Genomic DNA, 25,323 nt, shown 5'->3' on the forward strand with positions numbered 1-25,323 from the left:
CTGTGGGGATACATGGTTAATAAAAGTGTCCACTATGGACAAGCCCAGGCCCAATTTCAAAAAATCTCAATTTCTTTAAAATTGAGATTAACATATCCTATTGCAAAGTATCAACAACAAGACATTAAACAACAACACAGAGACTAAGAAGGCTAGAGCCTGACTGAGGTATTCATCACATATTTAACAGTAGTGGCAAATATGTTAGGTCCAAAATGACCCAGTGTGAAAAAGTATACGCCCCCCCCTTTTTTTTTACAGAACATAATGCGAAATAATATTTTAAAAAAGGAAAAGATCCTTGGAGTATTTTATAACTAGCTTCATCACTCTCAGCACAATTAGCTGTGTTTGAAGTCCAAACTTTCAGAGACTCAGCGTGACTGCAGCTTGTTGCTATGTCAGCTTATTCACATGCTGGTCATGCGTTTTGGAGATGCGGCACACAGTGTGTTAATAACACTCACCATCATTCTACCTTCAAAGTGTTAATGCTACCTTATCTTAAACCTGTCTTAATAAACAACAATGTCATATGAAAAACTAGGGTGACACTAGGGGTGGCAAGAGATCATTTCAGGATGGCACATGCCACCCCTCTAAATCTGCCCCTGGGTGGTGGAGACCTTCATCTAGAAGAAATGCTGTAAAACTTCTGAAAATACAGTTAAAAAAAATGCCCTCACTAACATCTTCTAGTGTCTCCTTAAACTGGTTGTGTTACTTTCACGCAGAACAGTTACCCGGGGGTGGCCGTGTCCCATGATTTCTCTGTGATCTGGTCCCTGAAAGCCACGGGTGCTGTGTGGGCTTCGGGGGTGAGGCGGAGCAGTAGCAGATTTCCGACGCTAGGGGGTGTAAAGAATAAAGGAGGGCTTTATGGAGGATAGGCTCTGACGTAAGAGACGTCGTAATTTCCACGATTCTTTTATTCGTTCAGAGAGTAGAGCAGAGAAAGCACGCCGCTCTGAGTCACACAACAGACACGCCGTGGACTCCTCGTGGCTGAGGCCGGCCTGAGCATCAGAGCGACCGGCACATCAAACTGACGACAGAGGGGGGCGAGACGGGAAGCTTTGTGCGGCAGACAGAAGAGGAACCAGCTCAGCCAGCGATGTCAGGGCTGAAGAAGAGAAACTCCAACTCGTCCGTGGACAGGGAGGAGGATAAGCAGGTCACTGAGAGGATGCTGTCCCCGGGTAGCGGCAGTGATAGGGGGGGCTTCGGTCAGGATGGAGGACCGGGAAGCGACCTCAGCAGCCCCGGCAACGTCACAGCAGGAGACGGAGCGGAGGAAGGGGTCGCCCTGAAGAGGACCATCACGCTGTTGAACGGCGTGGCCATCATCGTGGGCACCATCATCGGCTCGGGTATCTTCGTCACGCCGACAGGCGTAGTGAGGGAGGCTGGCTCTGTGGGTTTGTCCCTCATAGTGTGGGCGGTGTGCGGGGTCTTCTCCACAGTGGGCGCCCTCTGCTACGCGGAGCTGGGGACCACCATCACCAAGTCCGGCGGCGACTATGCCTACATCTTGGAAGTGTACGGCTCCCTGCCGGCATTCCTCAAACTCTGGATCGAGCTGCTTATCATCCGGCCGTCCTCCCAGTATATCGTCGCCTACGTCTTCGCCACCTACCTCCTGAAGCCGCTGTTCCCCGTGTGCTCGGTGCCGGAGACGGGGGCCAAGCTAGTGGCCTGTCTCTGCATCAGTGAGTATCGGAGCTCAGGCACCGGGCGAGATGATGCAACTTTAGTGTGTGTGTGTGTGTGTGTGTGTGTGTGTGTGTGTGTGTGTGTGTGTGTGTGAGAGAGAGAGAGTCCCTATGCAGGCGGTTGTGGTTGCACTTCCTGTATATCTATACTATAAAAACACCTGTGCCTCGTGGGCACCTCCTGAGATAATGGACGACTATGCTCACACACAATATATAAAGCCTCATCCTATGGAGCGCGTGCGATACCATCAGCACTCGCACACGCGCGCGTGTAGTAGTGGAAAAAATGCGGCGATATTACATCAGCTGCCGGGGTGATGTAGGTTGCTCACAGGTTATAGGTCTTAAAAATAACCCAATTAATTGCTTTGAAATAATTCCTGGTGTTTATCATAAATAATATTTTCTGTGACGTGATAAGCAGCAAAGAAATCAAAATAAATGCCTTCATTTTAATTACTTAAAGCTTAGATATGATAACTTAATGTAAGTTGGTTTTATTAAATCAAATGCAAGCAAATATACACCAATAGATGATTTAACCCCAGTTTTAGTGGTGCGGTTTAAAAACAAGTAGTTTATCATCAGTTTTCCGTGTCGCATGTCTAAGTTAATAAACAGCCGCACATTTATGATGGATGTGCAGAGAGTTTTCTATGTGCACTGGGCTGTTTTACACCTTATTTTGTCTTAAAGCAATTATTTCAGGATTCTCACCTGTTTCATCACTTCATTCTTCTTTTCAAGACTTCATGGCAGCCTGAACATAAGTTTAGAGGTGTGTGTGTGTGTGTGTCTGTGTGTGTGTGTCTGTGTCTGTGTGTGTGTCTGTGAGGTGGTCAGGGTCGCTGCACATTCATAGCTCCTAAAGTCTATTTTAGTGCCAGGTTTTGTTTAATTTGACTGCTGCTGGAATCTGTATAATTCAGATCAGCGTGTCTCTGTTCCCTTCAGGTTTGTGAATATACGTGTACGCTACATGCCCAAGTATTAGCCATTAGTGTGTGTTTGTGGGTCTGGATGCCAAAGTGTGTCTACCCCTGTACTGTACTTGGCCTCCTTCTCCTTTGTCCTGGTCTCTCAAATACAGAGCCTCATTGTGCCGTCTCGTCTTTCTATTGTGGCCCCGACCTGATTTAGGAGCTTTGAACAGGCCTGCTGCTTTAGTTAATCACTTCTAACAGGCTACTGCAGCAACTTTGCGTGTGTGCGCTTATGGAGGATAGGGTAGGCACCAGCCGGTACATGGGCATTTAAAAGACAGATGGGTACAGGAGAAAAGACTTTATTCTCTTAAAATGTGTCACCCCTGTAACTTCTTCCTCTGCTCGCGTCATGTTGACAGCAGAACGTACAATCACACACACTCACTGTAAGGTCCCACAAGTGGAGCAGAAGAAACACATTACAGGGTAAAGTTGTGCAATTTGACTGGTTACAAGATTGGTTTCCTATACGCGTAACACACCTGTAAGCTTTATGTGTCAGTGGCCTCTTTTACTCTGTGGTCTTATTCTCTGCCTCCTTTTCTTTCGCAGTGTTGTTAACCTTTGTGAACTGCTACAGCGTGAAGGCGGCCACCAGAGTGCAGGACTTCTTCGCGGCAGCCAAGCTTCTAGCGCTCGCGCTCATCATCATCATCGGATTTGTCAAGATTGGACAAGGTACCTTGCACAAGCACACAGATACACAAATGCACACGTCACCTCTTTGCTCTTATGCCGGCTTTATTTGCCCAACCCCCACTTTATAAGCGTTTCCCTCCATCCCTCCAGACACACCTTTAACAAGTTAAAATGTAAATGACCGACATGGCTGAAGACGGGCTGAGGTAGCCACAAATATGCAAATGACACGTGCTGACAGTTTGGACTTGTGCATCTCCGTGATTTATAGTTCAAAGCACTCTTTTTCTAATATACTCAGGCTTGATGAACCCACTCAGTCTGTTTTTCCTCCCTCTCCTTTTCACTGGCTGTTCCTAAAAAGGAGGAGGTTTGAACATCAGGTGGGTGTGGCTTCCGTGCTCGCCGTCTGAGATGCCCACATTAAGGATTTCTGCTCTCTGTGACACCATACTGATCCATTAGCTCTTATTAAACATTGTCCATGTTTACAGTTTTTTCTGATTGCTTAAGCACATTTTTTGTAACTATTGGCTAATTTTGCAAAACTCTTCACACAAATAAGAAAACCTGTCACCCAATAATCAAAACATTGTAGTTCTCTTGCAAAAGCAAACACAGCTAGATTAACTCTTCACACCTTCGTAAAAATGGTGTTTCCGTATCAAACAGTACACACAAGCCATCATCTACTAAGCACACAATGCGCCAACTGCACACTGATGGTATGAATACAAAACACATCTGGCTTTTGCTTTCTCTGTGCACAAGGTAGGCTATGTCAGTGTGAGCTCATACTTCTGTCATAGATCCATAAGCATAGAGGGATCCAAACTTCAAGTACTGGTGTTTATTCAAACACATCAAAACAAACACAAGTGTTTATTTCCAAGTATAGGATTATTTGCAATCGCCATAATGACTATATGGGTTACTTGGTCTGCAGTGAACATGCTTCCTCTGCCCCCAGCATCTGGTCATCTAGCAATTCTGTAAAGTAACAATTTCAGTATTTTTACATCAATGGTATTGGTGTGTTTCTCATTGGCATATGGCAGTGCTACAAATCTTTGTGCGAAGTGACTGTACTAACCGATTCTCATTTCAAAATGTCCTTATGGTACTTGCTACAGTGTAGCGGCTCGAGTTAGGCTGGACCCGTTGGCCAGCTACCCTCAGGGTCATTCCACGGTTGATTACATGGTCCACTATTGTAGCTCTGATGTCATCAGCAATTCTATTTCTTACTCTTCCTACCCTTCCTCTCCCCCCTCCTCATCTTCCTCTCCCCCCTCCTCGTCTTCCTCTTGCTCCTCCTTGTCCTTGTCGTCCTCTTCATCCTACTTCTTCACCTCCACGTCCTCTTCCTCGGCCTCCTCTACTTCTCACTCTTTCTGCTCCCTCCATTGTACTCCGCACACAGAGCTTACCTGTATTATAGTGCTTAGGCTGATTGCAAAGTGAACTAATTATCTAAGAAAGTTTTGACATGTGAAAGTGTGCCAGACAGTTGGCAAATTAGTGTTAATGATAGCCATACATGTGTATACTTTTGCTGGGAGTGTGTTGGAAATTTGGTAATTGAGTGTTGTGCAGTGAATTGTGCCTACAGTTTTGCAAAGTGTGTGTTACAAAATTGCAAACTGAGTGCAAAGCAGTTTTTGTGCTTTTAGTTTTGCAAACTCAGTGAGTGGTTTTGCTATAAGTCTGAATAGTTTTAGAGATTGTGCTACAGGAATCACAGTTAGGGTTTAAGCATTCAGAAAAAACTGTAATAAGAGGATAGACCATCGTGACAGTGTATCAGAAAGTAATTAAAAAGCATAAAAAGGTTACTTTAAGAGCCTGACACACATTACAAAAGTTAAACAGTAAATAAACTCCATGGTAAAATATGTGGATTTTATGAACTGTGGATTTTAATGTTCCGCTTATATTGTTATTAGATTCCCTTAAATGATTTAGGCAGTGTAGAAAGTCTTTACAGTTTGAGTTGAGTGATTGCATCAGCGTCAAGGAAGTTGACGGACCAGTTTGTGTGCCACGCGACATAAAACAGGAAGTTTCAGCTGTGTTTACTCCAGCTGTGTATTCCATTGACACAGTAGCTCGCCTGCTGGCACAATCAACCCTTACATAAGCAGGTAATCTCAGTTTCAAGGGGGAAATCCTTAAATTAGATTACTTAACTTAATGGATCTGTGTCTCCTTCACTAAGAGATTTGAAGAAGTGTTGTCGTGTACCTTTTTCCTCAAAGTCAGTCTAAGATTAAAACCGGCAAACTGACTGTGACTGTGAGGTTAATTGTGTTAAAAAGAAAGTCGTGATGGCCCAGACGTATAAAGCTTTCATGTCTTTCATCGCTTGTGACTCTTAAATTGTGTCTGGATCGCCTCTCTTTCAGCTGCTGTGTTCCCATCCCGAGTAAATCCTCACACACATGATTTGTAGATATTTGATTTCATGGAGTGACTTCTGAATTTTATTACAACCAACAGGATCTGGTGAAGCGTTGTGTAAAGATAGGACAGATAAACCATATAATGGCTCTTATGTAGGACACATTTGGGAGTGTGCTCATTGACTGTTGCAAGTCTGAGTCACAAATAACTTCTGTTTGAACAAGCACGAACATGTGCTCAGCTCACTATAAACCACTGAAAAGTGTGCTTTTAATCAGACAGGAAGTGTGCTTACGCGATCAAACTGCCCTCTAGAGGAAGGGTTTGGCACTCTCAGCCAAGACTGACTACCACGGTCTACATATCAAAGCTGACACAAGACCCCTCTGCTTCTTTTGTGAGGTTAAAGCTTCTACCAGGCGACTGGAGGCTTGTACCCAATCTGCTGCCCGTGTTGGCTCCTAACTGTGCTCTCATGGCTGGCTTTCTTCCTGCACGCAATGAAGCTGTTGTCCATCGTATTCCTCTGAGAGAGACGGAGGAAAATGGAAAACGGGGGTACATTAGATCATTAGCATTAGATCAGAGTAGCTCTCCTGGACAGAAATAGTAAGAAAGAAATGCAATAAAAGGGAATACAGCAAGCACTGTGTATTGAATGAGGATGAGCTGGTACATCTGAGTATAAGGAGATTGACCACAGGGCTTATTTTGGCTCTAGACTCTGTACATGACCTGTGTATTTTCACTGTATGAAACACTGACGTCAGTGTAAACACACTAACACCTTATATTCCATCGATGTATTGAAATTCAGCAGATTTTGTGGCAGTACTGGTTTACTTAAAACTGCAGCTGCACTGCAAAGTTGATGCAGTTGCACAAGTGTCCACATTCAAAATAACAACAACAAAAAAAGGAAATAAGCTAAAATATTATGAAGGAAATGCATCAAAACACAACACCGAAAGCAGACTGGGTTTAGTCTGGCTTTACTTCAGCCTGTTTCTTTCGTGATAAATGTGTATCTAAAATTACGTTAACAGCGCACTGCAGCACCAGCCAGTCTCTGCTGCTTTTTGTTTTCATATCAAATCCAAATCCACTGTTTATGTTCTGATCCCTTATTAGTTGCCGCTACTGCCAAATTGTTGGTGTAAAACTTCAGCTAACTGTTGCACACAGAAGTAAGTGAGCAAGGGTATCCTGTTATGGGGCAAGATTACTTAATCAGAACCAAACTGGGATAAATTTAACATGTTCAGCTGGAGCTGTGAGGTGCACTGGAGCCACAGATGCACAGGCTTAGTGGGTAAAATGACAGGTCGGAGATCATAGGTCCGAGATCACCTGAGTGGCGGTCGATTAAACCAGAGCTGCGTCTGGTTCAGCATGTCTCCTTGTCAGACTTTTAAAGCCAATATTTTCGACTCATACACCGATGTTCTGTGCGGCACTCGTTAATAAATCTTTGTAAAGTTGAGGTGACTTCCCAGTTTGTTAGTTTAAGGTGCTCGACCAAAATCGTGCCGTATGGATCCAATATTGAATATCCAGAGGTAAAAAGGTTGCAGTGACTCACAACATTCGATAAAAGTTGCCAAAATATCAATTTCCGCTGTTTTTGTTCATGTCAGCAAACCTGTGTCAGCCTTGTGTCAGTAACTGTGGGGAATTCATAGCAAACTGTGGAATCTGTAACATCAGCAGCTGCAGGGAGCAGCCTCTGACCTTTGTGCTCTACTCTCACAATACCGTTAATTACATTAATACTTTTGAAAGTAATTCTTCCCCCAGTAGTGTGAGAAAACTTCATCAAAGTGTTCTCAAGTAAATAACAAGCATGAGCTGTACCTGCTTTTACTCTGCGGCTTCATTCATCTTTCCTTCCTGATCCGTTCCCTGTAAGCTGAATGCTAAGTTCACCTATCTAGTGTCTGTTTTGGTTTGTAAATGAAACACGAGGACGGATTCTACCAATTTGTTATTCTAGTCCTTTTCCAAGTGTCATTTCTGGTTTGGTGTCTACTCTGAATCAATTTTAAGATCTTTAATCATCACTCTGCTTCTAATAACTGTTTACCTGGGACGTCTGACATTACATAGACTTCTAGAAAGACTAGGCATGTGCCTGTCATTATATCAACAAAGGAAAGCATAATCCCTCTTTCTGTTGTAGCTCTCCCTGGCTCGTGACTGGTTGAGTGCGCCTCGAAAGCACCTCATGCACTAACGGGTTCACTTTAGATTCAACAATTCCAAATATTTCTAGCTTTCTGAAGCATTTAGTGAGTGCATGGGAATTGTTAAAGCACGGCTCTGAAGCTTTACACATAGGGCCCTGTTCATGAGGCCTGGAGTGTCAGATTAGAAGGCAGTGTAATCTGATTAGCTCCAATAAAGCCTCCGCCTTCTTAGTTTGACTGCCGCCCACACTGTTTGTAAGAGAAGCAAACGGAGAGAAGGTTGACCATCTATCTGTAAGAACAAGTTCTCCCTCCCATCGTCTTCATTTACTTGACTGTAACAGGAATTATTCAACACAGCCGCTCACACCCAAAGTTACACTCACAAACCAGTGTTCTCTAACCTCGTGTGAAAATCCACTGCTGGGTCACAGCTCTCCCTGCCCCAAGGTGCCCCAAGGTGTCCAAAAAGTAAAGGCGTGTTTGCTAGAAAGCCTGTTTACCATACCTGATTCACAGGTGGTTACCTCCCACCTATGTACAAATACTTCATCTCATTTCAAACAGTATAACTAATCCATGTGCTACCGCTAACTGTGAGTCTGAACCACATCAAGAAACATATTTTCTGATGTAAAACCAGCCTATTCACTGTATTGATGTGAAGAAACAAGAATAGTTGAGATACTTTAAAGCTTACACCACAGCAGCTTCTAATAAAGGCACAAAAGCCTTTATTAGCAGGGAGCTGTTGAGAAAGCCAGGAAATGAAGGGAAAGAACGCAGGGGAATGACAAGTAGAAAGGCCCTGTATTTGGAATCAGACTCGGGGTTATAGCTGACGACATCTGTGCCAATTTGATCTGCTCACCAACAACATGCATTGGTACTGGGCCTCACTGAAATGTAGAGAACTCTTTGCGTGAGGAAGTGACTGTAAATGATTATAAGGTAAGCAGGTTAATATTTCTTACAATAAATAAGTGGATTAAAACCATTGTCATAGCTGCGTGCTAAAGACCTTGACCGATTTTTGCCATTTCATGATCTGTCAATATTTGTGGTTGTAAAGAGCGTGACTGAGAGAACTAATATGCACTTGAAATAAAGTGTGCTTATCAAAAAACTAAAGAGGTGTCTTTGAGTGCATTGTCAGAGTTGTGCTTTGTGCCCTGATTCTACACACAGAATGGAAAAAAGGCAGGAATTTAGTTCATTCAGGTGTTGCTGGCAAGTTATCGGCTGCGTGTGTGTTCTCTGTCGTTCATGCATATTTGGTTGTGTGTGTGTGTGTGTGTGTTACTTTCACTGTCTGGTGCCTGTATCATGAGACCAGCTGGTGGTGGGTCAGCGTGCCCAGACCGATATGGTGGAATGTGATGAGTGGTAGAAACAGAACTGTGAGGAAAGTCCCCCACTCTGACTTTAGGCAAAGATTTAAAGGTTTCACCATACGCATGCCTAATAATAGGAGGTCTAAGTGTTATCAGTTCAAATAAAACGCATCATTTAGCTATGAAAAGAGGCTTATTTGGTTGCTTTTCTGTTGGATCATTCACACAAATGGCTTGCATGAATGATCTAACAGAAATGTGCCTTAATTTGGTTGCTTTTCTTAAAGATTAAGTTTCTGTGTTTTGTTTTGTTTTTTTTTTTTGTTTGTTTTTTGTTTTGTTTTGTTTTTTCCCCCGTTAAATATCAAAGGTCAGTAAGTCCCGTAAAAATGTCATATCATATCAGAAAAGGAAAACAAAAGGAGCTGTGATGAGTCAGACTTCGCTATCATAGGAATCTGTAAAGGTTACTATGAAATTGGCCATTGCACTGATTTTTAAGCCTGATCAGAAGCTGTGAGTTTAACAGGAATTCTGTCGAGTTGAGACACGGGTCAACATAAGGCCTGAGGTGGATGACATGACTTGTGCAATGTGTGGCTACTCACATGGTTTAAAAAAAAAAAAAAAAAAAATCTATTCTTCTTCATAGAAATGTCAAACCAGCATGAGCAAGCTGCTTTGTGACGTTTAACTGATGCTGGAATATGCAGCAGAATATTTAAAGGCAAACTCAGACGACAACTGTCTCAAATATTAAAAGCAATCCATCTTAAGGGGGACCCATCATGTAGATTATCAGTCCATACTTTTATTCTTGCAATAGATATTTTTGCATTATTCACAGTTCAAAATAATCAAACTTCTTCAAAGTGAGCGCCATGGTCTCTTGACACTGTGGCCACACATCTGTCTGCTTCATCAGAGGTGGAGCAATGCATGAGGCTGTCCGTTGGACCAGGCTGCACAATAATCGGGCGTTTCCCACGCTGCACATTGGGTCAGGGCTAACCCTCCCAGTACCAACACTGCCGGGGGCTGTTGGTTTAGCAACCGTCGCCATGTCTGAGAATGAGAATGCATGTCGTGGAGAGCAGGAATTTGTACACAGATCCCCTACAACCAGCAGAAACCTGAAGGACTGGAAAAAGAGGCAGTGATCAGAATGTGATAAATCCCCATAAGGGCTCAGGATTTGAGAAATACATATGCTGTCTGCTGGAACAAGTTGCATTTATATCAGCGTTAGCATCTCATATGCCATTGGATGGAAGGCGCGATTCATAGAGCTATGATAATTAGAAATGACACAAATGTTAAAAAGTTGAACTATCCTTAACCACAGACTTTCCCCTGCTCCTCTCCCTCGTCTTTTACCTCTGCCTCTTTTATAGGCTGCGTGAGCCTTATGTCAACCCGCATAGCCTTGCCACTGTCTGGGTTACTTATTGACTGTCTCAGCCAGGTCTTAACTCCAGTAATTCTGCAGTCCTTCACTGATCCGCATAGTGGGGCGGATTTAAGCATGATATTAGACATTTTCCCTTTCAAAGGCTCTTTGGCTTGTGGATTCACTGGTCAGTGTTTTATGTATTATGCCAGAATGACTGGTCAACCTGCCTGTGGCCCAATAGCGCAGACGGTAAACTGGGGCTTTTTTTTTTTTTTTTTTTTATAAATCCTAATCCTTTTGTCTTCTCCAGGTGATACAGCCGGACTTCTTCCAGAGAATTCCTTCAAGGGGTCCAAATATGAGTTTGGAAGTATTGGCCTGGCACTCTACAGTGGCCTGTTTGCTTACGGTGGCTGGTGAGTTAACACATCAGCCTAGCTGTGCAATTAGTTTGCTGTCCACTGTCTGCCTGTATCCAGTTTCCCTCAATTCAAATGTTAAACCTGGTGCTTGGAGACGGTGTGAAAATGGATCAAACGCTGGGGCATTTTGTCAGTAACATATCATCTGATAAGTCCAATGAATGGCTATTACAAATAACACTGAACATACTGTACATTACTAATGTTTCTTTTAAATAATAAATATCAGAAAAATAAAGGTTCAGTGCATCTTCATTGCTTTTTACTGTTCAATACCTATTTGTTGTCTCTTTTGTTTCCAGGAACTACTTGAATTTTGTTACAGAGGAGATGATTGAACCTTACAAGTAAGTTGATCACAATTGTGATTTTTACCTTTAAAATTCATGTGGAGTAGTCAAAAGTCCGCAGTTGTAATCAGCCTGCCGTTGTTGTACGTTTTCCTCAGAAACCTTCCTCGAGCCATCATCATCTCCCTGCCGATAGTGACAGCAGTGTATGTCCTAACAAACTTGGCCTATTTCACCACACTCTCCCCCGATCAGATGCTTAACTCAGAGGCTGTGGCTGTGGTGAGTGCTTTGAGCTGCAGTAATGTACAAAAGTCTTGAGCCATCCCTCATTTCTTTATATTTTGCTAGGAAAATGGGAAATTGGTTCGGTGATTTATTAAAAGATATAAGACAAAAACAGAGTTTGTACAGTTCTAACAAGCTTGAAAGTCTGTATTTGGTATGCTTTAAGTGCTTCCTATCTAACATTCACACACATTCATACTCCAATAGATGCTTCGGAGAGGAGCTTGGAGTCTTTCCGAAGGATATTTGACATGCAGACTGGAGTAGACTGAACCAGCAACCTTCTGATTAGTATACAACCTGCTCTAATCTACCTCCTGAGTTAAAGCCAATCCAAAACCACGCGTGAAGCAGAAGGGAAATTTTCTTGTAATTCCTCTAAGTGGTCTTAGGGAATAGTTCTCCAGGCTTCTTCAAGGACATTTGAAGCTCTTCTTTAGATGCTGACTGGCTTTTGTTCCATTCTTTATCAGGATGATCGCATACTACTTTAATAATGTTGAAGCCCGGCCTCTGGGGAGGCCAGTTCATGAGTGATAGTGTGTTTTTCTATCCAGGTGTGCTTACTGCATAGTGTTTGGGATCATTGCCAATTTGAAAAAATGAAGCCATTGCCCTGACAGAGCCTCCACCTTGTTTTACAGCAGTATTTTAAGGCAGCCAGTGTCCAAAGAAAAACTTTAAGACACCTTCAGGAAGCCTGGAAAACTACTGCCCGGGACCATTTTATGTTTAGTTTCCAAGAAGTCGGTCTTGATTGTAATTGTCTTAAAGAAATTAGCAGCACTGTATATTTGGGTGGGGGGTATAACGGGTCCAAAGATGTGAATACTTGCTGCTGAATGCTGAATATATGTTGCTGATGTTGTTGTCTACAGGATTTTGGTAACTACCACCTGGGTCCCATGGCGTGGATCATCCCGGTGTTTGTAGGCCTGTCCTGCTTTGGATCAGTCAACGGCTCACTGTTCACATCATCCAGGTAACACTCTCACACCAACCATGTTTAAAAAAAAAACTCGTGCGCACACACACACAATTAGCAAGTGTTAAGAGTCAAGATTAGAAACACCCGGAGCCTCTTCATCTTTCTTTTCACAGCGATTAATCACATATCTGTGTCTTTCTATTCATCTCAGGTTATTCTTTGTGGGTTCTCGGGAGGGTCACCTGCCCAGTCTGCTGTCAATGATCCACCCCACTCTGCTGACCCCACTCCCCTCACTTATATTCACTGTATGTTTTTGGTTTTTTAACTTTCTTTATTGGCACGCAAGAGAGTACATCTTCTGAAACCATAGCTAAAATAATAGTGTGCGTGTCTTTTCAGTATTTTAATTTGTGGGATCTCACTTCACTTCACTGCATAATAGGTTATTATATACAGTTACAGAATATTTTTAATTAATTTTGAATAAAAGGACAAAGGTGAACTTTTCTGAAAACAAAGACTTTTTGCTGCTCTCTTACACAGCGGAGAATCAAACCATACCAACATGCTAGCAACTTACACCTGCTCAGTTGAACTTCAATGAGTTACTTTATTTAATTGCATGCAGAAAATCTCATACTTGGAGGCAGTGTCACCAGACTTAGAGAGGTAATGTTTTCCCTTCTCTCCGTCTGTCCAGTGTTTAATGACGCTGCTCTACGCCTTCTCCAACGACATCTTCTCCGTCATAAACTTCTTCAGCTTCTTCAACTGGCTCTGCATCGCCATGGCAATCATAGGAATGATGTGGCTCCGCTATAAGAAGCCTGAGCTGGATCGACCAATAAAGGTGAGTCAGCCTCGAGAACTGTTTTTAAGAGGTTTTCAGCAAAAAATGTGGCTGGTGGTGGAGAGAACTAGTCTGTCAGGCAGGCCAAAACAATGGATCTTCTCTTGGTCTTTGTCATCATTGACTCCCACTGAAGTTGGCTTTGGCAGCAGGAAATCTTCCTTCTTTGTGTAAAGCGACAGACAAAGATCCATTCAGTGCAGATGAACAGATACTGATCACAGATTAAAAGACAGGAGGGGAGCTGGATGCTAGTCAGCTGGTGCTGAGGCTGGGTGTGTGTGTGTGTGTGTGTGTGTGTGTGTGTGTGTGTGTGTGTGTGTGTGTGTGTGCGCAGTGTACTCGTGTTACCCATGCTGTGGGGACCTGAATGTGTTTATACAGTCAGTGTGGGAAAAGCAAAAAAAAAGTCTTTGAATGTTACATTTGAGGTTGAAAGCTTTCACAATTAGGGTCCAGATTTGGAAAGTTAGCTATGGTTTGGGTAGGTTTGCACGATCTCCGTGATGTCCTCTGAGGTGATGGAAACACAAACGTGTGTGTGTGTGTGAGTAAGAGGAAGAGCGCTACCGCTGCACTCTCCGCATCACAGAGGACCCTTGTTACAATTTGAGTGTGTGTTTGATGGTCAGAGGCGGAAAAGTGAAAGAGGCAAATGGATGTACTGGTCCAGTCCTGTGTGAAAGCGGGTGGCTGGGACAGGAGCGGCACTGTCCCTGCTGACCTCCATCTCTCTTTCACTCTCCCACTCTTTTCCTTTCTCCTTTCTTTGTCTGTCACATTCCTGCTGTTCAGCCAATGAGAGTAGTGGAGAAATCACAGTTAGATTTATTCCTTTTTGTAGGAGAGATAGGGCACAGTGTTCTAAGAACAGCTCAGTTATTGACAGTGTCCACTCACATTGATGCTACGTGGCCAAATGCATCTGAAAAATCGATTCGGCAATCGCATATATGATTATTGAGCACAGACGCTATCAAACATAACCCGGTAATAAGGATTATTACCGGTGCAGCCGGTTATTGAGTTCTCCAGCCTTGGGCGCCTCGATGATCAGTGTGTCCCCAGGGCAGCTTGTGGCTACAATGTAGCTTGCCCCATCGCCAGTGTCGATGAATGTGTGCTGTGAATGAGGTGAATGACTGAATGAAGTGTAACCAGCGCCTTTGGGGTTTTCCGCTATAGGAACAGAACAAGCGCTATATTAGCTAAATGCAAGGCCATTTACCATTACTACAGTGGCGCTGGGAGGTCAAATGCACTTGCACGCATTAAATTAGAAAGTCGAAGTAGCGAGGATCGTATAAAATACTGCAAAAGCTTTCAAAACACAACAGTTTAAATTTTTCTGGGAGACGCATTCACAGCTTATGTGTTGTGAGGGAGCAAAAGATGCAGGTAATTTTAATTGGATAATCCATAAGATACTGTAGATGCATGTTTGCTATTAGCCGTTTACACTTCTGTTGTGTTTTGTGAGCTTTTTCTGTGTTTTTTCTATTTACTGGTGTTTTCTTAAGTTGCAGTGCATTTGGCCTCTCAGGGCCACCATAGATTATAAGGACAATCTGTGAAAGATTTAGACTTTATTGAATCGTGCCACCTGCCACATCCTGGCATCCCATTTTATCACCTCAGCTAACCAGAGCTGTGAGGGTGGCGGTGGCGGTGATTCGATATTTTACTTGGCTGATGATTTTTACAACTGAAGGGTGCTAATGGAAGAGTCCATTAGTTGACACTAGTGGTTAAATGAGTTTATCTAGCATACATAATAGGGAGCATCCTGTCTTATTGCATCTAGCTTGGCCAGGTTAGATATCACAACGACTGTATATAAAAGATGGCCGTAGGTTCTGTGCATAGAGTATAAATGATGGATTTAGCCACCATGATGTCCCTCATTGGTTTAGGATTGGATTTTGAGCCTTCCTTGTTAGCATTTCCGCTGCCACCTTATGTGGATGAAATGGTGGAGTGCTAATGTTGTAGCTGCCATAGGGGCAATGCAGACACACACATATTGGCTAAGTGGTGCCACGCCCGTAGCTCAGTTATCCTGGTGGATACGTTGTAAAACAGTTTACGTCATAACTGTTTTTTGTAGCATATTGCAAATATTCTTTTTCCTGCTACAAATTTGGGTATTTTAGGAGCTTTTGACTCCTTTTGCGAGCCTGTCTCAAGTGGCTCATGGAGGAACTGTAGTTTTGGGTCACTTCGCGCTGACTCTAAAACATCGAGCCAATGCAGAAGTGGCTTACAGCGGCGTTATTTCTCAGCAAACACTCAGTTATGAGTTTTTGTGCTTCTCCCTGCAGGTGAACATTCTGCTACCAGTGAGCTTTGTGTTAGCCTGCCTCTTCCTTATCATCGTCTCCTTCTGGAAGACTCCAGTCGAGTGCGCCATCGGCTTTGGGATCATCGGCACTGGACTGCCCGTCTATTTTATTGGTGTGTGGTGGCAGACTAAACCCAAGTGGCTGCGAAATGGAATCCGTAAGTATCAGAATCAGAATCAGAATACTTTATTGATCCCTGGGGGAAATTATTTTAAAACAAAGTAAAACAAACTCCTCCCCCTTGTCTATGAATATGTTACTTGGAGCATTTTATTCCACCTGTTTTTGTGTGCGCTTTTAATTTGTGCATTAACCTCCTAAGACCCAAACTCTTCCACGGCATGCATTTTTAATTTCTCTTTCATATTTGGGCATGTTGGGGCCCGATGAATGTAAAAACACAGAATTCCCAGATTTATTTATTTATTTTTTACCTTATTTTTGTTTTTAAGAAAAATAAGAGCCACATATGAGGATATTTGTTTAACATTTTGATAGAACAGTAGCAGTATAATGTCCTTGTAAGTGGATATCAGGCCCTTGTAGAGCAAAATTGAGTATTTTGGTCTAAATAACCCAAAATGTGATGTCCACGTATGTGGACGCCAGGTCCTATGAGGTTAATATAAACTCAGTTGATTTTTACTTATCTCAAATTCTGCGTGAAAGTTTCAATGCTAGGTTCAATAAAAACATGACAAGTTTTTCTTCTTGAAACTTTTTAAAATTGTCCTCCGTTCTGCTGCTGATTAATATTTTAGGTTTATACCTTTGGTGTGTTGATCCGTATTTCTCTCTTCAGCTGCTGCATTTTGTCCTTGTCAGTTTCCAGCTAAATAATAACATTTAACAATCAAATGTAAAATTTGGTAGGATTTCAGATTTATCATCTCAAGGCTTTACGTTGGGTAAAGAAAGATATGGTGTTGGTCCACACTGATAGGCTTTCATATTTCAGCTCCATTCATTTGAACATTTGCTTTGCTCTTGATTTATATCCAAGTTTTTTTTTTTGTTTTTTTTTTTCTTTCATCGCTGAGTTAAATGTTTAACTCCAGGTGACCTCAGCTGTTTTGGCCCCTGAAACCCAGTTCAGGGTTCAGGGTTAGACTCGGTTTGCTAAATCTGAAGGAGGTCCCTGTTAAAGGTTTTTATTAGTGGTGATCTCATGTTTGCCTCACTCATAGCTCTCCTGAGTGGAAATAAGAACGCCGCTGTGGCCTTTAAGGACAGATAAATGGGACTTGGGATGCAGTCGGTGTATTTGAGCTCTGTTTGGGTGGAAACTTAGGTGAAGTGATGATTAACCGTCTCCGATGTTTGTTTTTCAGACTCGACCACAGCTCTGTGTCAGAAGTTCATGGAAGTTGTGCCTCAGCAGTCCTAAAAACCAAGTTGCCCTTTTACTTCAGCCAAAAGGCCAAGACGATTGGGCTAAGATATCATAACTGATGATGTTTGAACTCCGTTAATGCTTTTCTCTCTCACACACACACACACACACACACACACACACTCACTCACTCACTCACTCACTCACTCACTCACTCACTCACTCACTCACTCACCTCATATGAACTTGATGAAAACATCTGAAGTTAAACAGCCATCGTCATTCTTTGGGGTTATTTGACCCTTTTAGTGTCAATAATTTGTAGTTTCTTTTTTTCTTTTCTTTTTATAAAACAAGAACTGGTTTTTTTTTGGGGGGTTTTTTTTGTTTTTTTTTTTACATTTTCACTAATTGTTCTGTGAATACGTCTAATCTGCTGTCACCAGAAACCTGTTGTATTTAGCGGTGCCTTTACGTTGCAGATGAAGGTGAGCGTAGGTGGGCGATGATGCAGAACCAGCTGTCAAAATAAACAAAAAACAAACAAACACAACAACAACTTTTCCCTTCAGGAAGTTGTTGCTGGATATCACTACACACTCTGTTTTGCTCCTGCAGTCTTTACAATTTCAGTGTTGTGTTGTTGTCTGTGCTGCTGTGCTTTTGACAGTAAGCATCTGTCTGCCTCTCAGTGTTGGTTATTTGACCTGGCATGTTGTGCGTCTGTGCACAGAGGCTGTGCTTTTTTATTTTTTTTCCTTTTTTGAAATATTTAAAGACGATCAAAGTGCTGACGTCCTCTCACATGTAGGCCTGCTGCTGTGGTTTTATATCGGGTAAACGGGCAGTAAATTAAACCTAATGTATGTTTCGTTTGTCTGGCTAACCAAAGCCCGACTTAAATTTATCTCCGAGTATAAAAAATGTGCAGTCTACTGATTCCTCATAGGACTTCTGTGTCTGAAGTGTCTTTTAAATCCTCATGTGGTTAAGCTTGACAGAAGTGCCCATGGAAAATAGTATTTTCTGTAAAGTGGGTCAAAATGTGCAACCTTTCTGCTGTTCTTTTTGTGTTTTTTTTTTTTTTTTTTTTTAGGGGGGGGGTGGGGTTGTCACTGATGTCAGTGATCAATATGTTGGATAACTGAGCCTGGCTCCCAGAGTGCTGCTTTTACTCCATCGCACTGAAAGTGTTTGAGGCAATGTTTCCAACTACATGCTGCAGTAAAGCCATGTAACACTCACAGCACGAGGTTAGAATGGAAAGACAGAAACAATGCAGTTTTGTGTGTGTGTGTGTGTGTGTGTAACATACCGGTAGTTGTTTTTCTGGGCACAGACATATGGAGCTTAAATGCTCCCCTCCAAATTATTCCATGCAGCCCTGCTCCATTTTTGTATTTTGGGACCGTTAAAGTGAAGTGACACAGGAGTTTCTGCCTAGTTATACCCAGACTGTCAGAGAGGAAGTTTGATGTTTTTATTTTTATAATGGGTTCGTTGAGAGATGCAGCACGTTTTCACATCACAATATAACTGCTAGTTTTTCATTTTTCATCCTTGTCTTTTGTTTGTATTTCACGCACAGTAAAAGTTACAAACAGAAAACTAGAGCTGCATTATTAGTGTCCACCCCGCTCCTCCTGGAAAAAGGACCAAAAGTACAGGTTACCATGGCAGCGGTGGATCCAGGAGGAGTGATGTGTATGTTATAGAGTTAGAGCCTTCTAACACTCCAGCCATCGCTCAGAGCTGATGGAGAAACTAACATAAATGCGACTGTAGGAACTTTATTTATTTGTAGCAAACTTTTGATGTGTATTATTAGTCGCTCTAATTTGTTTACAGGGCATTTTGTGAAAAGTGCTTGTCAAATAAATCTTGAGGTTTTTTTCCAGTCTTGTGTTCTGTTTTGTTTGGTTTTCATCGTTTGCTCCTCTCAGCTTTCTTTGCATTAATTTATTTGTAAGGAGTATAAAGTACAGATAGTAGTGTTAAAATTTAGAGAGGGTGGGGGAAAAACTACTTAAGTACAGATAACTAAAAATTATACTTAAGTACAGTAATGAAGTATTTGTAGTTTGCTATTTGCCACTTCTGCTGACAGTTAAAAGCATTTCTTCCTTCTGCAGCCATAGCTAAATGCCATCATACCAAGGCCACACCTCTGCTCGTTCCGGCCAACTTTACAACCCTAATATAACATAACCCCGATAAAATATAAAGACTATAAAGTACACATACAGTAAATAAATAAATAAATATTTAAGTAAAGGAAAGATACCTGAAAATTCTACCTAAGTACAGTCATGAACTATTTGTGCTTCATTACTTCCCATCCCTGCATTTAACCCTTAAATTTCCAGTTTACATGATCAAACACCTTGTTTTAGGACGTCCATGTGCAGCGGGCTTGCTGCATGATTTGTTGTTATTAAAATTACATTAGGTCCTTACTGTATTTTAATACAATAAATGTATTTCCCGAAACGTAGTAAAACATTAACTAGAGAAACGCTGACACAATCATAAAATCCCATTGCCAGCACCTGAGAGCTTCCATGCTGGACTTGTGCAAACCAGCCACACAGACATCAGCGTGCTTCCTCCTGTGTCTGACGTTAGCAGGTGTAACACTGGCAGCATCTGTATAAACTTTGAAAGGAGGCCAGCGTAACAACAGAAAGTTTGATTTTTTTATTTTCTTGGGGAAACAAGAGCAACTCCAGCATGTTGATATTTCCATGGAAAAAAAAAACCCCAAAGTGGTGTATGACTAGCATGGTGCAAACATGGTTAAAATGTAACCTTAGAAGATCTACATCTTTAAACCCTTCACTAATAATAGTAATGCTGTTTATTGATAAAGTTTTTTTTTTTTTTTTAGACCAAATCACTGGTTCCTGGTCCCCTTATCCAGGTTGTACCTTTAAGCTTTCTTCCTTTGTTTAGCACTTGAATAGCCTCTCATTCAGCTTGGTAGGAGTAGATGGGCAGGAAGTAAGAGGCTGCCATGTTTGGTCTCCCTGCTGCTTGTTGGATATCTGCAAAGTGCCTCTTCAGGCTTCACTCTGCTTCTTTTCAAACTCTTGACCGGTCCATGTTCACGTGCTCCAGCATCCGTCAAAGATCTTCAAGAAGTTGGAAATTCCTTCACCCCGCTTTTGGCCCCGTGTGCAGACTACAGCTGAATGGATGTTGGACGTTTAATTAGTTGAATTAATTACATTTACTTTGAAAGCTAGTCTGAAAGGCATGTTTTGAGCACGAGGGGTTAAAAAGCAACATTAACGACTGTGCTGCTGTTTCAAGTTTTTCTTTTCTATTTTTGTAAGAATTTGTGTTTTTTGTTTTTATTCAGGACAAAGTAAAAAGAGACTTCACAAGACTACAAAATACTACACAATCATATTAACAGACACTCACTGAAACATTTAGATGGAGTTAAAAAGCTAATGGTACAAAGATCATGTAGGTGTTAAATAACTGTTGCTGCTGCTGTGGATAGTTCTGTGAATGCGTACTGACAGTAAACCGTTGTGCTAGATTACAGCAGGATGTTTGGTCTTTAAGGTTAACATGACACACAGCTGATTGATGTTCAAACAAACATAATCCTCTCAAGCATTCAGAACATGCAATGCAGCCAGGAGTGGAAGTGGATGACGGCTCCGAGGTCACTTTACAGGCTTGTGGTAAAGGTAAGGCATGGATACCTGAACCTCTGAACCCTGTACAACACTACAAAGAAGTAATATTTATGTCCTGATATGTAATTTATTTTGAAATCTTAAACTTTCATTTACATTTAACCTTTTGTATTGTCTATATTGGTACCTAACGTTCTGTTTATTTTAGCCTTTTGTGTACAGAAATGGCCTGTGTACAGGGCTTTGTGACTGCCTGTCTATGAAAAGCGCTTAATAAATAAAGTTTACTTACTTACTAGAGCAGTATTCTACAGTTGCACATGTCAGGAGGTCATCTCTTGCAGGTCTTAAAATTAGATATATACAACTTAAGGTGAGCCACACGACATATTACATTGAGTCATTTTTTTTAAAACAAATATTAAGAATAAATGCAGAAGCAGTGTGTCAAAAACTAAGTACACCCTCAGCTGCTGCTGATCAAATACACTTGAGTGACAGATTATCAGCAAGACATATAAAAGACGCATTCAGTGAAAACCAAACACAGGTTGTCTCATAGCAACTGTCAGCATGGTGGTGGAGGGGTGATCTTTGAGTTGAACAAGAACTTCTCTACATACTAAAAGATTTGAGTGTCAAATATAGGGAATAGGAATTGATACGAATTTAGCGATTCCGATTCCATTATCAATATCGCTTATTCTCTTTGGGTGCACTTTAAGAGTCACCACCATCGCTAAGCAGCACAGACATTACATTCCTGCAAATCAGTTGCCTGCTGTATGATCAAATGTTTGTGCCGATCACTGTTTTGGTCATTACTCAATAAAAATAATGTATTACACATATTACCCAGAACACTGACCTAAAGTAATGCAGTATGTTACTCAGTTACTCCCATGAGAAAGTAATCCATTATACTACTTGCTACATTACTTTCAGATTTCTCTGTAAAATGACCTGAAACACAATGTCTCATAATTACCATTTAACACTATAAACCGACAGACCACAGTCCTACAGCAAAAATGAAAACCAGCACAAACAGACTAAAGCGCTCGTCACAGTGATTCTACTTTAAAAACATGAACAGGTAGAAACGGGAGCGGCACACTATCTGCTCATTAGTTTTGTTACCTGTTACCTCAGGGTCTGGCTGCTGGGCTGGGGTCAGCATTCACTCAGCTTTATCACCACTCTGGGTTCTTAGCTAGCTTAGTGTTAGCATGCTACCTGTGCAGGTGCTTGTAAAGAGCCAAAGTTGTGTTAGCAGCATAATGCAGTTGTTTCTGTCCTGGATGCAGTTTGCACTTCACCATTGCACTCTTGCCTTTTTGTGCAATAAAAAATAAAATGTCCACATCAGTGCTGCAGAATATGGCACTATTTTACACTATTGTATTTCACATACAAACTGAAATCAGCTGATGGTAGCATAAGCACAAGTGGTGATAAGCGGGATCACTGAACTCAGCTTCCTGAATGGTTTTTACAAGTTTGTGTTCTGAGTCATAAAGGATTATTTTCTTTAATAAGTTCCTACTAATCTTGTTGCCTTTATATTGCCTATATGAATGCAGAAACACATCCACTGCATGTCGCACTAATCCTGAAATTCATAAACGTACAAGTGGGTATTGTAAAAAATGCTCATAAAATAATTTTTCCAGCAGAATCTATAAAGCAGATATCATCTATTGTGCAATATTTTGCAGAGACGCCTCGGTTCACCTTGTGTATCCATGCCTGAGAAAGGGAGCAAGGTGTTTGTGTCAGAGCTGATCATGGCACACCTGGTCAAACACCAGTGTGTGCGTGTGTGTGTGTGTGCAAGGGTGAAAACAAGCGTTCAGTTACTCTGGTTGCAACAAAATTTACTGCCACTTTAGTAGGTCGAGATCGTGTTTTTACTGCTTCCTATATGTGACTCTGTTGTAACAGACAAACTAACAAACTCGTTCTTTATTTTTAATGTAAGTTTTTGTTTTTGAAAAATGACACAGTTTTTGTAATTTTACCTGAACCACCACAGTAGATTTTTTATTTTCATACTAAGTTCCAGTTTCAGTTTATTGGTAAGCCCATGACCTTCCACACATTAAGAACTATATTGTATATTGTACAGTTTAAATAATTACTCTCTGAAGTGAGATTATTATTGCATGTATCTATTGTCCATCGCATATACTCAAATGTAATGATCTCCATTCATGAGGTGCCATGGTCTTTTTCATGGTTCTTGGTTATTGTTGTAAAGCTGCATCTGAAAGCTGGGTTTTACTCTATTCCCTGTTTTCAGTTTACTACAGCTCCTTTTTTCTGTTTTTATTTCCCTTCATATCCCATGTTACGGTATTGACTGATTTCCCCAGTGCCATTTAAGGACTTTTATTTTGTGTTAATACCCTTCTACTTCTACCGTTCTTCCAGCTTCCCCCTTAGTAGGAATTTAATTTTTTCCAGTTGCAAATGTCTCATTACATCTTATTAATGCTGATTTGATAGGAGGCACTCTTTGCTTCCAGTTTAGTAAAATTAAACAACGTGCTAGCAGCGTCACAAAACGTATTACATTATTTTGGTTGGTTAACAAATCTACAACAACCGGCTTCACTCCAAATAAAGCGCAAATTGGGTCTGGCTTAAGTGTTTTTGTCAGAATCTTAGACAAGTTTTGAAAAACATTATTCCAATATGTTGTTATACAGGGACAATTCCAAAACATATGTGCCAGTGAAGCAGGTTGCTGTTTACATCTTTCACAGGACGAGTTTACATTGGGGAACATTTTTGACAGTTTCAACTTCGATAAATGGAGTCTATGCAGCACTTTAAACTGTAAGAGTCCGTGACGGATACATACAGAAGAAGAATGTACATTTTCTTGGGCTTTTGTCCATTGTGATTCTTACATAAGGTCCTTCTGCCAGGCATCTTTCAGATGATCAAGCGTAATAGTTCCATCCAGTTGTGACAATATATTGTGAATTTTTGTTATTAGTCCTTTTTTGAGTGGATCAAACTGGAATAAGTTATCTAAGGTAGAGTCTGGGGGTCGATCTGGAAAGGATGGAGACTCTTTACAAAGCTTCTGATCTGTAACTATTTAAAGAAGTCGTTACTATGCAAGTTAATTTTTCTTGCAATTGCTGGAATGTGGGAAAAACCTGTGTGTGCCTGTTTGTCTGTGTCTATATGTCAGGTTGGGTATCAGACGCCACCTCTCTGGGGACATCTCAGGCCCTCCAAGGTTTGGAGGCCTATCTCCCCCCACCACCACTTCCCCTGCCAGTGGCGGACTCCCTCAGACATCGGTGCGTTGGTGGTACTTTGTGTCCGGGGATGGGCGTCCAGGTATACACCGGCTCACTCCTTGGCGGCCGCTTATCGGGGCCTGGAGCCTGGGGCTCGCTCGGGCCACTTCGGAGGTGGGGTGCCCCCGGCCCCTCGGCCTGGGGCTCGGTCACTCAGGCACAGCTGGCTGCCGGCGGAGCTCACGGGCACGTCACTGCAAACCCCCCTGGCTTCTGCTCTGCGCCTGCTGAATGACCCCTCATCTGGGACTCTCCTCAGCTCTTTCTGGGACAGTGGCGCGGCTGCCCCTCTGTTGGTCTTCCTTGGTCTCTTGTGTTCTGGGGGCCTCTGGATGTCTGGAGTTTTGATCTCCTCCATACCTGCCCTGGTGGACGGGGCAGTGGCTCCCCCACACCCTCTAGCAGATCATTACATGAAGGAACCTTTTAAAAAAAAAAACAAGTGTGTCCATGCTCACAGGTGTACACACGGGTGATCACACCCACAAACTACACCCTTTTTGGCTCCTACCTCAAAGCACACTGTGCTCTCGATCTTACGTGCTGCACAATAATGTTTAATATTTAGTATTTACTGTCATATTCCCATATATCATTGTGATGTTGTTTATTCTATTACTCTTGTTCTCTTCTGCTTGTTTTCTTTTTTCTTTCTCAGCAGGTGATCCAGGTGATCGATATATGCATTTTTTTTCTGCTTATTCTGTTGGTTTTTGTTTTTTGCCCTTCTCCCCCGTCCCTCTTCTCAGCTGTTTTTCTTTCCCTCTTTCTTTCTTTCGTTCGTATTCAGCAATTGAAAATAAAATAAACAATAAAAGGTGAATCAAATGGATCATTACGGCAAGGCTGGGATGGTCAATTTGGTAAAGTAAATCTGTTGGGCATCTTTCTTCGCCTTTAGACAACAATTCTGATGGCAAAAGAGCCAAACGGGACAGGCAAGAAAAAAAAAAAAGGAATGTGGGAAAACCTTACTAATGAATAAATCCTTTATTAAATACAGCCCCTTGAGGTTCCACTGGAGAAATGAAATGTTTGAGAGTGATCGGGTGAATGTTGCGTTATTCATGAGTGGAGTTAGTATGGAAGCTTCTTTCCTTCCATAATGTTTCCTTATCTGAGTCCAGAGTTTAATTGTATCAGAGACTACCGGATTCTTAAACTCATGTTTAGGGATAGGGGGAGCCGAACAGATCATAGCTTCTAATGAGGAGGGATAGCAACTTTCACTTTCCAGTTGAAAC

General features: G+C 41.9%; 1 protein-coding gene across 1 annotated transcript; it reads left to right on the forward strand.

Moving 5' to 3' along the window:
* Window positions 1-890: 890 nt before the first annotated feature.
* Window positions 891-17,306, forward strand: slc7a5 (solute carrier family 7 member 5). The gene is made up of 10 exons (XM_026172940.1): window positions 891-1,709; window positions 3,254-3,379; window positions 10,967-11,072; window positions 11,381-11,425; window positions 11,527-11,650; window positions 12,535-12,638; window positions 12,796-12,892; window positions 13,288-13,437; window positions 15,759-15,936; window positions 17,111-17,306. The coding sequence occupies exons 1-10, from the start codon at window positions 1,115-1,117 to the stop codon at window positions 17,164-17,166; spliced, it is 1,581 nt and encodes a 526-aa protein (XP_026028725.1). The 5' UTR covers window positions 891-1,114; the 3' UTR covers window positions 17,167-17,306.
* Window positions 17,307-25,323: the final 8,017 nt, after the last annotated feature.

Source organism: Astatotilapia calliptera, chromosome 7 (genome assembly GCF_900246225.1).
Source record: "Astatotilapia calliptera chromosome 7, fAstCal1.2, whole genome shotgun sequence".
Lineage (NCBI taxonomy): Eukaryota > Metazoa > Chordata > Actinopteri > Cichliformes > Cichlidae > Astatotilapia > Astatotilapia calliptera.